The sequence below is a fragment of the Lactuca serriola genome, chromosome 5, assembly GCF_051521515.1.
Source record: "Lactuca serriola cultivar US96UC23 chromosome 5, Lser_US96UC23_V15, whole genome shotgun sequence".
Lineage (NCBI taxonomy): Eukaryota > Viridiplantae > Streptophyta > Magnoliopsida > Asterales > Asteraceae > Lactuca > Lactuca serriola.
This window is the reverse complement of record NC_136412.1, coordinates 23,330,563-23,343,930: the sequence shown is the minus strand read 5'-3', so window position 1 is coordinate 23,343,930 and position 13,368 is coordinate 23,330,563. Positions and strand designations below refer to the sequence as shown.

The 13,368-nt window shown below is 34.8% G+C and overlaps 2 protein-coding genes across 5 annotated transcripts; one reads left to right on the top strand and one right to left on the bottom strand.

The window, feature by feature from the left end:
• Window positions 1-6,929: 6,929 nt before the first annotated feature.
• LOC145049377 (uncharacterized) lies at window positions 6,930-7,766 on the top strand. Its single transcript, XM_078997794.1, has one exon. The coding sequence runs from the start codon at window positions 6,930-6,932 to the stop codon at window positions 7,764-7,766; it is 837 nt and encodes a 278-aa protein (XP_078853920.1).
• Window positions 7,767-9,020: 1,254 nt separating this feature from the next.
• Window positions 9,021-12,953, bottom strand: LOC145052215 (Glycosyltransferase family 29 (sialyltransferase) family protein). 4 transcript variants are annotated; one of them, XM_079000008.1, is made up of 13 exons: window positions 12,710-12,953; window positions 12,543-12,616; window positions 11,806-11,895; window positions 11,586-11,663; window positions 11,359-11,459; window positions 11,065-11,257; window positions 10,872-10,962; window positions 10,732-10,796; window positions 10,498-10,652; window positions 10,313-10,394; window positions 10,131-10,240; window positions 9,563-9,864; window positions 9,021-9,277 (listed from the first exon to the last, which is right to left on the bottom strand). In XM_079000008.1, exons 1-12 carry the CDS (start codon window positions 12,795-12,797, stop codon window positions 9,675-9,677), a joined length of 1,317 nt encoding a protein of 438 aa, XP_078856134.1. In that variant the 5' UTR covers window positions 12,798-12,953; the 3' UTR covers window positions 9,021-9,277; window positions 9,563-9,674. The 4 variants fall into 4 exon arrangements, with proteins under 4 accessions (XP_078856134.1, XP_078856135.1, XP_078856136.1 ...); XM_079000009.1 differs by having other exon boundaries at window positions 10,732-10,793; XM_079000010.1 differs by lacking the exon at window positions 9,021-9,277 and having other exon boundaries at window positions 9,708-9,853.
• Between the last annotated feature and the right edge of the window lie 415 nt (window positions 12,954-13,368).

Below are 13,368 nucleotides of genomic sequence, written 5' to 3'. Positions count from 1 at the left end.
CTCGGCTGCAGATGGTAGAGTGCTTCGAGATGCCCTACTTAGGCCACATGGATTGAAGGTCCCGAGACCGAGTATGTATAATAATTTGTATTACAGATATGTATTAGTTATTAATTATTAGTCATACTAACTATACTACATATATAGGTTATTATTTGGTAGATGCTGGTTATACAAATGGTGAAGGTTTCTTAGCCCCGTATAGAGGTCAAAGATATCATTTGAATGATTAGCGTGTTGGACACCAACCAACTACACCTAAAGAATTATTTAACATGAGACATTCATCTACGAGAAATGTTATAGAAAGATGTTTTGGTATTTTGAAGGCAAGATGGGGAATTTTAAGGGACAACTCATATTATCCAATTGATCTAAAAAATAAGATTATAATGGCATGTTGTCTTCTTCATAATTATATAAGGCAGGAAATGACAATTGATCCATTTGAGAACCGATTTGAACTAGATGAGGGAACCGGAGATGTCGGCGGTGGAGACAATGATCATATCACTACTGCTGGTGTATCAACCGAGTGGACTACATTTAGAAACAATTTAGCGCAAACTATGTTTGATTCTTGGAATACTACCCATTGATCCTTTCTCCTTTTGTTATGTTTATCAATTACTATGATCGAATTTATGCCACATTTGTTATTTTCAATAAAGAACTTTAATTTGTTTTGTCCAATTATCTTTGTTATATACATGGTTGGGTATTTTTTTTATTGCAGGCATTGTTTCGTCTAATTTTTATGTTTATAACAATAGGTGTGATGGAAAAAAGCAAAAACTATTGCAACTGGACAATAACTGAAGATGCCAAGCTCGTGGAAGCATTGGTAAATATGGTGAACATGGGAGGATTTAAAGCGGATAATGGTTTTAAATCGGGATACTTACAACATCTAGAAACGGCATTGAAGGAAAAAATTCCTAACTCTGTCATATTAGGTAAACCCCACATTGAGTCAAGGATCAAAACCATGAAAAAAGATTGGCAAGTCGTTTATGATATGGTGAATGGTACGAACACAAGCGGTTTTGGTTATGATAGCTCCACTCATTCTGTAACAGTTGAACCAGCGGTTTGAGATTCTTACATACAGGTACAACACTAAAAATTTTATATATTTTTTTACTTCCTAATTATTTATATTATAATTTTATGTTCTAACCTTTTTATGATACAAAACAGGTTCATAAAGAGGCAGGAAAATGGAGAAATAAGATATTTCCTCATTACGAGGATTTATGTATCATCTTTGGGAAGGATAGAGCTCAAGGGAATAAATCCAAGGATTTTGCCCAAATGGAAGAAGATGCAAACAATGAAGAACAATCTGAACAAATAGAAGATGGTTTTGAAGATCAAACCACAAAAAATGAAGAATCTCCAAACATAGGCTCAAAGAAGAGAAAAAGAGTTGATGTTGTTATTAAGGGAATAATCATTGCAGCTAACCTCCTTGGAGAAAAACTTGAAAAAGCAGCTAATAGCATGAATCAAGCAATACTAGGAGAAACATAAGTACAAAAAAAAAGCTTCGATGGTGATTCCTGAAATTTCAAAAATGCAGTCATTGAGTGCCTTGGATAGGTTCAAAGCAAGTAGGAAAATAATGCGTGATCTGGAAACCGTGTTAAGTTTTTGGAATTTGGATGGAGAAGATCGGGAGGATTTTGTGAGATTCATGTTGGAAGAGTGATATGATTACGAACTAGGTATCTAGATATTATTTTAAATAGTGCTTGGTTAACTTATTTTTGTTTTTTCCTTTTTTTAATTTTAGATTGGAAATAATGAATGACATTTGTTGTTTTATGTTATTATATATAATCGTTTTATTTCTATTTAAAAAATACTTTTATAATTTTTATGTGTTTGATGAAATACAAGTTAGTTATTTTTTAATTTATAATTTATAGAAGAGCTCAATAAAAAATATTGTAATTATATAAAACTTTGCTATGTTTATTAAAAATACGAATAAGGAAAAAAATCACTACAAAGGGTATTTTTGTCAAATTACAAAAATCATTTTCCAATTCCTCTGGAAAATCAACAAACCAAATAGAAAACAGATTCCATTCCATGTCAACCAAACACATTTAAGTTTCTATTACATTCAGATTCCAATTCCTCCAGATTCCAATTCCTTTTACAAATTCCATTCCTTTCAAAAACATTCTGCAACACAAACGCAACCTTAGAATCTAACATATTCTATAACTGGCAAGAATTTCATATTCTTTCACTTATGAAAAAGGATTTGGAGTTGTGAGATGAGAATGATTGGAAATGTGCTCAATTTGGTCTATTTCACAAAGTAAGAACCATAGGTAAACATTGTGTGCATGCTAGGAGCATGGGACAAGTATAATAATTCAAGTAAGAAGTTGATTACCCGAAACGGCAAATAATGAGTAATCGATATGGTGATAAATAAAAGGAGTTTTACTTATACTCAAAGGTTTGAGGCCATATGGGATTAGTATTATTCTTGTGTTTCACTTTGCATGTTTTGACTTCATGAATAATTTAATTGGTTAAGAACAGTCAAATTATTCAAACGGGCCACGGTCGTTCATATGTTGGAAGTAGGTATGAATAAAGACTGTCGTGAATTGGTGTGTGGATTGTCTAAAGAGCATTAGACATAAGCAAATGTTTGCTGCAACGTTCATGAGTGCTTATGAATATGATTTCAGCATTGGATTAAACCCACGCTCACTTGGATCGCTCCATGAATTGTATCATGAGTGATTAGTGAGACGATAACATCTTATATTCTTGAAACCGAGATGTGTGAGTTGTATCTTGCAAATCGGTTGCACATTGATAATATGTAAACGCACCAGTAACTTGGTGCCATAAAACATAATGTTGTGTGTGATTCGGTGAGTGAGTGCAAGCAAGCATTGTATCAAAGTTTATCCGTTCCTTTTATCCAAAGTAGGATAAAAGTGATATCTTTGGGCCCCTCGATGATTTTGTGATGACAAACGTAAATGCTCGGTCGGGCTAGGGCTAATTTGATTTGTTCAATTAGTCAGTCGTCATAAATCGGAATTCGAGAAATAGTACAGAAAGAATGATTAAAAAATCATGTCTCATACGATATCTAGAATGGAGGAATATATGATCCCTTATCTAAAGGACACGCGTATCTGATAGGATCAGAGTTGACAGCGACTTTGGAAAGCTACGATTGCAGATCAGGATCTGAAGTCATACGCATAATAGTTATTAGACTTATCCAAGTGGGAGACTGTTGGATTAGTGTCTAAGTCCATAACTATTTTGGTATGTACTTGACCCGATGGTGCATGGTCCTTTTGGTTTGCCTTCACCAAAGCAACTTGATAGGATGAATTATGGAGAGAAAGGATTAAATATGATTTATTAATATATTATGGGAATAATATATTAAAGGAGAAATCATATTGTTTAATTAATATTAGTCAATAATTAATTGGTAATTAGTTTTGTGACTAAAAGAGATTAATTTAACTTAAGGGACTGGAATTGTAATTATAAGATAATTGCAATTTGGGCCATTGATTGCCTTATATTATAAGGTGGACGAATTATATGGGGGAAGCCCATATGAAATCGTCCAAGGCCTTAAGGAAAGGGCTTTATGGGTTGCTTATGGCTTAAGCATCCAAATTAGGGTTTCCTTGTTAGATAACCCTAATTGCCTCCTATATATATGGATCCCTTATGACCCAAAAACGTGGCTAAGACTTCTCTAGGGTTTGTAGACGGTTTTGGGCAGCCTCTTTCCTCTCTCCTCTTCATCCTCTTGCTTATGGTCTTTGTGAACCATTAGAGGAGTGACATTTGTGACTCTAGGCTTTCTAAAGTCAATACAAAGAGATTTGGGATTGTTATTGCTACATAACAATCAAGGTAACATCTTAAACCTATTCTTATGTTAATATGATTACTTGTATGCTAGAATTAGGGTTTATAGTCTTGGATAACTTGCATGTACAATAGAGAAACCTAGATCCAAGCATTAGGGTTTGTATGAGCACATAGGATGTCCTTAGGACCAAAACCCATCACCGAGTCGGGGAACCGACTCGCCGAGTCCGAGGCTCAGATCCCGCGTCTCATCCCGCTCCTAATCGGCGAGTTGGTCCTTCAACTCGCCAAGTCCAAGGCAAAAATGCATGAATTATGAATTTACCTCGTTTTTCGTGCAAGAATTATACCGAAGCCCTGATATTAATCCCGAGCCCTGAAGCAAGTCCCGAAGCCCGGAAGATCCCGAGAAGTGCAATTTCCGAGCTGAAGCTCTGCCCGCGAGGAGCCCGGTTTTTGTGAAGATCTTCCAGATCTACCGAAGAATACTACTTCTGCAAGTCGTAGTGCTGTCCGATCATCTTCTAATCAAGTGAGTGTGTAGTTACCTTCTTCTAACGCATAATTATGAAGTATTTTATACGAAATACGTGTTATGTGTATATTTTGTTGTTATATGCGTGAATGTATATTCACTTTCTTCTATCTCATAGATATGATTTATTCTCTATGAAATACGTGTTATGTGTATGTGTCTCATCTGTTGTTTGGAATATGTATTGAATGAGAATGCTATACAGGTTTTAAACTATGTATAAAAATATCTATTTTTATCTACTAATATGTTGGGTAGAGCATGGGTAGATAGTTGATGTGTGATAAACAGATGAGAGGCCTCGATGTTGTTGATGTTGACCTAGTCATCTAGCGGAGTATGGATGACGACCACAGACTCTTTCTAGACAGTCTTGTGGAACGCTAGCAGGTTCATAACATGTAGGTGTTGTGAACGATATGTTCACCGGTGTACTCTATCCCCCTGATGGTTGCCTTTAGGATATCTATGGTTGAGGAAACCCCTTAGCAGTAATGTCCGTCCCGATGAAAATCCTAGATTAGGTCCCTCGAGATAGATGTTGTTTTAGGGACATAAAGTGAGGATAACGGGAATGGGTAATCGGGTTATTGTTGGTTGGTGAAATTAAATATAATTATTTATTGTGGGTTGAAAACCCTATATGCTCACCAAGCTCCCAAGCCTGACCCACTCAGTTTATTCGTATTACAGGTAGTGGCGCGAGGGCATAAGATGGATGAATCATCAAGTTGTTTTGTTTACAAGTCTGTATATGTATATATTTGTTGAAGGACTTGTAATGTTATCGTTTATGCTTTATGGTCTGTATCGGAACATGACATCCCGAGTTTTGATTATATAATGAAAATGCATCTCTTGATGAGTTGGGCAGGAATATCAAGATGCTCCGATCTGATAGAGGAGGAGAGTATCTTAGTATTGAGTTCCTTGACTATCTTAAGGAATGTGGGATAGTCTCACAATTGACACCTCCTAGGACACCATAGCTGAATGGTGTTGCCGAGAGGCGCAATCGAACCTTGTTGGACATGGTTCGTTCCATGATGAGTCGAGCTTCGTTACCAATCTCATTCTGGGGGTATGCCTTAGAGACTACCGCCCATATCCTCATTTTGGGGGACCGAAGTCAAGAAGCTGCAAGGAGTTCACGGTTGGCTTCGGTATTCAAGTGTTTTTGGCCGAAATCTCAGTGTGTGTTCTTGATGAAACCAAGGAGATTCAAGGGTTCACGGCCGTAAACCCAAGAATGAAGGATGCTTGATTGATGAAAAGGTGGACTCTTGATGATTCACAACAAGATCCGAAGGCGAATTGGATGATCTTCGGTGGATAAATGAGAGAAACTAGGGTTTACGGTTGATGATCTTTGAGACAAAAGTTTGGGTTTACGGTTCTCGGTCTATGTTCTTGTTTCTAAATGTTTCCCTCTAAAACCATAACACACTAGTATACAAGGCTTAAACACTTATACCTCAATAATCCAACTAACTTAAGATAATAAAAGGAATAAGTTTGACCTTTATTGGATATCTTTGACTTTTACCATAAAAGAAATTTCGGGTTTTCACAAAAACGTATGTAGAATATAAATTTTAACATATTTTAACAATATAGTTATTATCATACACAAGACACGAATATTTGCCTAATCTACTCTAATAAATAAAAATCTTTTTGTCACATGTCACATTCTTATTCATTTTGTCACATGTAATTTTATGATTATTTTAAATTAATTTTTATTCCACATGTCATTTTATGGTTTTTTCCATTTTATTAAATTATACATATTATTTAAACTAACAATAAATGCATATCAATTTCATTACTGAACTTTCCTTCTAATTTCAAAATTACTAAATTAAAGTTTCATTAATTTCATTTATTTATTTATCTAAATTATTTGTTTAAATTTAAAAAAAAAACACTTTAATTTTTATAATTCAATATTATTTTTATTTTTTTTTATAAATTCAAACTTCTCAAGTATTTTGAATTTTATATTTAAATTTTTTCTTTTAAATAAACTCATATAACCCATGAGTCTCACACCTAGTACTTTATATACTTATATACTCATACTTTTTAAGCAAAAACAATATGGTAAGGGTACACCTATGGTCTTAAACAAAAAAATATACTCCCTTCGTCCTAAAATTATAGTCCATTTTTTTTTTGTCTCAAAATAAAAGTCCATTCTAAAAATAAATAATATTTTTACCAAAATATTACTTAACCAACTAAACATTTAATGTAACATTAAATGCAACCAACTAAACATTTAATGTAACATTAAATGCAAATGCAAAGTAAATACAAAATTGTCATTTATATAAAACTAGTATTAATGAATGCTATCTAGTATTTTTTTTTTAACAATTTTGGGAAGGAGAAAATATAAATTTTAAACAAATTCAAGGTTATACATTTATGTTGACGAAGATAAATATATATCTTGATATACATACATAGGCACTTCACAAGTATCTCTTTACATTTCTACACCACGGGGAAAATGTCTGAGCTACCACCATCGGTGGAGGGTCAAATCAATGGAGGTGGAGGGGGGCCTTTGGTGGGTGTTCCGGTAGAGGCTGAAGTGGTGGCTCCACCAAAACGGCAGCGTAGGCCAAGCGTTCGACTAGGCGACATCGGAGATCAACATATATATGATAATCAACGAAGAACCAAGCAACATCAATGGAAGTTTTCATCTAAGGAATCCAAATCTTCGAAAACCCGGCCCCTCGTAAATCTAACAACCGGCGGTGGCGCTGTTAACGGAGAATTACAAGATGTCGTTGAAGATAAAGATGGAGGAAATGTGAATCATCTTAATATGAACAATGGTAACAATAATAATACTAACGGTTTGATTGGGAGTTGGAAAGCTAGGGGTTGTTCGAAATCAAAAAAGGGGTTTTCTGCAACAAAACGTGTTAGATCCAATTGGGGATCGAAAATGGACGAAGGAGATGAGAAATTTGATGATGCGGACGATTTCGAATATGATGATGATCAGAGTTTGAATTTTTCGATGGATAACGAAATGGAATTGGATTACGGTGGTGGGAATAGAGGTAAAGAAACTAGGGTTAGGGTTTCTGATGGACCTTCTGATACTGATGCAAGAAATTGGAACAATAACCATCCAGAAAGGAATGGAGTTAGGGTTTGGTTGAATCAATTAGGTTTGGGAAGGTATGCTCCAGTTTTTGAAGTACATGAAGTTGATGATGAAGTTTTGCCATTATTGACATTAGAGGATCTTAAAGATATGGGAATAAATGCAGTAGGATCACGGAGAAAAATGTTCTGTTCGATTGAAAAACTCGGTAAGGGGTTCTCATGATGAATGCGATTCATGCTAATTGCAAAGTCAGAAGGTCTATAACTGGACTGGTTTGAGCCGTTTTCTTGTATTTTGATAGTAATAATTTGTTTGTGATAAAACGGGTTGTTTTACTCCTAATTTACTTCACTTTTTGACCTCAAATGATGCAGTTTTATGGTATGTAGATTAGTGTCGGATTAGCTATAATTTTGCGGATGTTGTCTTAGGGAAGAATGTCAATAACTTTTGAAGTTCAATGAGGAAAGAGCTACTGAATAGATTTTGTAGTTCAAGTTGTGTTGAATGATGCAGTTTTATGGTTTGTAGATAACAGTTGGATTATCTTTAATCTTGAACATGTTTTGTTAAGGAAAAATGCTAATATCTGTTGCAATTTAGCGAATTAATGGTTAAAGAAAGATTCATCTATAATTTACCTCATTTTTGGCTTCAATCGATGCAGTTTATCTTTCACTTTGCTGATGTTTTCTTAAAGAAGAATGCTAATAACTGCTGCAATTTAGTGAGTTAATGGTTAAGAGTTATCAAGATATAGTAGTGTTTTTGGTAAAAAATGGTTTGTTTGCGTGTAATTTGCCTCACTTTTTGTCTTCAAATGTTAGTAGTTAAATCATCTGTAATCTTGCTGATGCTTTCTTAAAAAAGAATGCTAATAACTGCTGTAATTTAGCAAGTCAATGGTTAAAGATGGAATTATCTAAGCCTTTTTGCTGTTGAGTTCTGCTTCAACTAGTTTATGACAAAATGCTAATATTGAGAAGGTGGCATTGATGTAAGTAGTAATTTGGTGAAATGAGATTATTGATTGTTGTTTGTAAACTTTGTATCTGATGAGCTTTATCAAGACATTTTGATTGTGACACTTTTTTAAACACATGTGTAAACTTTGTATATGATGAGCATCATGTTTATGTTACTTGGCCGTTAGCATTCACTGGATGCCAGTTATAAATGTATCTTACACTATTCATTGAAACAATTGTCAATTGTATATGAAAACGGTAAATAGAAGCTGTACCAAATTATATAAACATAGTGACAATCCTACTTAACAGCCACACCCCTTCCTTACAAAGAGCAGAAGAAAGAGAAAAATGATAGTCTGAAGAACTTTATTGTTTTTACTATCTTGCCAATTGGTTTGCATATTATGTATGATTAATATCAGGTAGTAAGTGAGTACAATTTTTATTGGGTTGTTTAAGTTTAAGTGACTTGAGCTTGTTGAAGCCAGATTTTATCTAGTTTGAATGCTAAAAAAATAAGTTTAAAATATATATAACCAGTTGACATGGAGGATATCAGATACCTAGCAACTATTGCAATTACAAATATTCAGAATTGGCATCCAAGCAGTGATCTAGAAAGAATGTGAAGAGTAAAACCTATAAAGAAGCAAAAACACAAATGGTGTGTACAAAATGAAAGACCAATGAATACATAATTTTACAAGTGTGTTGCAATGAAACCGAAACTTCCTCGAGATGTGATCAGAAATGCCAGCCAACCTGGAAGGAAAATAGAGTACAAAACCCAAATTAAGAATAATATGCTCTAGGGCAATAAACTGTAGGAGTCAGTTTTCTTAGCAATATTTTGACTACGGCCAAAAAGGTAGGACAGTGACTTGCTCTCAAGTGTCAATCTCTCGTCTGTAGCAAAAGACGTAAATGCCCTCATCCTCATCATCAGAATATAGCTTGGGAAAGCTTGTCCAATTCAGTTCCAGTCCAACAAAACAAACCACACACAACATAATTTATAGGTTGGTATGATACGGTATGGAAACTTACAGAGTATATGGTTAAGTCTATGCTAGTATGCTACTCCTGCAGAACTCCAGGCATTTGTTCTTCTGACTGACTTTCTGAGCATACATATACGTATTGGATGGGTGTTGTTGGGTCAGGTGTTGGACACAGTGCAGAGTTGACTATGTCCTGGACTATGCTCCAAAGGGTACATTGTCGTCTCTTTCACATATTTTTGATGATCCACAGCAGCCTTTCTGAGGCTTGGATATTGACTTTTCTGAAGCTTCTTTTTGATGATGGAACAAGATGCCAGTGGGTCATCTGACCCTGCTGCAACCCACCTATCATTATTCATTATTCATGTGAAAAATGGGTGCTCAATTTTGGTTATATGTTTATGATAACGGGTCAAACGCTACAGCAAACGTGATATTTCTTATTTGATTTTTATTGAAACGGATTATTATTTAGTAATAGTTTCATTAATCATATTTAACATACTAATCGCTAATGCAATTAAAAATCAGCAAAAAAGTGTTGGTGGATCAACCCGCCCTATAAATATACCAATTTATCGCATACAATACTAAATGTGAAAACTACATACCTCAGCATTTTCTCTGATGCACGTCTGGCAGCAGTGATCGTACTCTGGCTGGGTACCCATTTCACAACACGGTTTGGATCAGCCCGCATAGGAGAATGAATCTTGATAAGCTTTTCATTTAGAAAATAAAATCATTAAATTAGTTAGAAAATACAAGGAGTAGGTGGAATATCCGAACTTACTCCTAAACACTCCATCATCTGGTAGTAAGCCCTACCCTGCAACGGGGTATGACCTTGTCGAGACTCTGAGAAATATCTTGTCCTGAAAGCAATCAGTTACAATGCACAATTCTTAGCAACCGATATTTTGTTATCAAATATCAAGAATGTAAAGATAGGAGAAAAGTTTATATAAGTTTGTGTACCATTCTTTATAGCCTGGATCCACTGTAAATCCATACATGTCAACTGTATCACATACTGAAAGAGCAAATTCAAGAGCCTTGAGCCCAGTTCCCTTTGCTGCTGAACCAAATGATGCACCTAACATGAGATATACGCGATTGAGAATTGGAACTTCCTACAATATAAAATTCACAACTCTGTTATCTACTGTAAAAACATAAAATGACACGTTATAGTAGGATACCAAAGCTCACCCGAATCATTTTGTTCATGATGTCATGGATTGTAGTTTTGACAAGCAGCACCTCTTTTCCAGCTTCTGTAGAATGTGAAAAGTTTAGTATGCTTCTAGTGAAAGCATATCAAGTTCATATATACAGAGTTATTACAATACCATATAACTCAGCAACTTTATCCAGAGCTTTAGCAGAACCTCGGTTGAGTAGGCGAAATGTACTTTTGTGACCCACATGCTCTGTGTAATTCTTCATTGCAACAAAAGAGGGAGAAGAGAGAGAGAGAGAGAGAGTTAAATAGTTTTAATTATGTGCTGAAAATTAGATGTAATAGAATAGATACATACATACCTGGATTGGTGCACCATTTTCCCTTAGAACAGCATCATAATCATCAATCTCTTTACCAAACTTGGTTTTTAACAGATCTCCTGAGTTACCAATAACTGCACAGCGTTTAAACTGGCGTGGGACATATGGTGGTGTTTCAGGTAATACCAAAGAAAGTTTCTCCATGCATAGAGTTTTATTTTCACAGTTGTTACTGCATAAGACATGCAACACATCAGACTGAAAATTCACTACTTCTTGAAACTTTAAGAAATTTACCAGTGCATTTTGTTTTTGTAATGGTTAGAGACTTACAGGAGTATTCCTTTATTAATCCTTCGCCATGCATAATCTTTCCATCCATTAGGTAAAGCATCAATGAACTCCTTGGTGAGAATGGTTGTACTGTTTCGTACCTGGACAACTCAGCTTATTAGAAACAAAACATTGACAAAATGTAGATGAACTCCCCACATGGAATTTCTTTAGTATAAGGTGGCCTCATGACAAAACAATAACATATCAAGATCATGTGTTCTAACCTGCTCCCATGTGGCAACTGCTTCACACAGATTGAACTCAAAAGATAAGCCCTCTACATTCCCAGTTTTGGGGTCTTTCTGTGAAAGCCGATAATTCAGATATTAATTACAAACTACAAGGTATAGGTACATCTGTCCAACAAGAGGCAATATCCCTTTGTACCTGAGGGTACCTTTACGATGTTAGATCATGAAAATTCCAAAATTTGAGATAACCTACCCATTTGGGGATGGTATCACTAGGGAACTGTAGTGTAACTTTGCAGTAGTCTCTGCCATTGATAGCCTGCAGTCCTAATCCATTGGCCCTCTGAATCAATGTGAACAAAGTAAGCACATCATATCATAGTGATGGACAGTTAGTGCTCCTCTTCTAACAGTTACTGCATAAGCTTTTTAATCATATATGACAAGCCTGACTTTGGTATGGAACAGAATCACAGATACATCAATGCATGTGTTAGGTGTTTATATTTGTTATATATGAAAATGCACACTAGGCATCCTTTAGGATTAGGGTTTGCACTCTTTCCATCAATTCACAGCATGCAGTTGCACACATCAAACCTCTGAAATTACCAAACAACAGGCTTTTACGTTTTTGATGGTTCTATATCCTCAATATATAAATTGGTACTCTATATGCATCAAGACGCAAATATGCTCTGAATCAGCTTAGTAGCTCTATCCTAGATCTTCACGCCATGAAGGCTTATGAGATGTAATGAAATTGTTAATTAATATATTCATACAGTATAATCCATTAGCTAACGCTTCCCAGTTCAATAATATCTCTAGTGATCTCAGTATAGCTACAAATTTAACAACCTATAGCCGTATTTGGCTTTTTGAACCATCTAAGGTCATATAGCTACTTGTAAATACTCCATTTTACTATAAAATATTTCATGTCGAGTTCACAATCAAGAATCCAACTAATTTATATGAAAAACTCACCACACACTTTTGAAATCCACTTTGCAACGACTGCAACGCTTCCATTTCTTCATCCGAAATGTTGAGTGTTCCGTCTACTCACGAGTAGCAATTATAACATCAAATCAGACTAAACAAATAATAAAAAATTTGCAGATGCAACTCAGAGAAAACAAAAGGAAACACACTTAGGTTAGAAACGCCGGTGATATAGATGAGAATAGCTGCAACTCCAGATGCTAAAGCAACGATGAATGCCAAATGTAAGAGCCTCATTTAATGACTCTTCGTTTACTGATCCGCTGAGATTTTCGATCAGTAGTTCACTAGGCATTCGACAGAATCCGAGCCCCTAATTCTTCGGAGAATAATACTTAATACCACAGTCGGTGTTGGAAATCACGAAGTGATTCTGAAGGCTTCTCGATCTGATTTGCAAATGGAAGACATTTTATAGTTGCAACAAAAAAATAGCACTTAACTCCCTTATATTATGTACTATCTTGCTTTCTATCCCCTATACTTTTGTTAACGTATCACAACTTCTCGAAAGTCCTAATTATTCAGATGATATAAAACGAATGTAGGAAGCCAATATACATTGAACTCTATGAGTTGTTATATAAACATTTCACAATCCATTAAAACTTTATCTTTTTTACGATGCATTAAATTTTATAAACTGTCGCATCATTATTCTACTATCTTTCTTTTTAAATAGAACTGATATTACGTAAAATTTAAAGATACATTAATTAAAAACAATTAAACTAAATTTTAAAAATTATGAAACCTAAAAGTTCAAATAAATAAAATGATATCAATCAAATACTACAATACCTAAAAA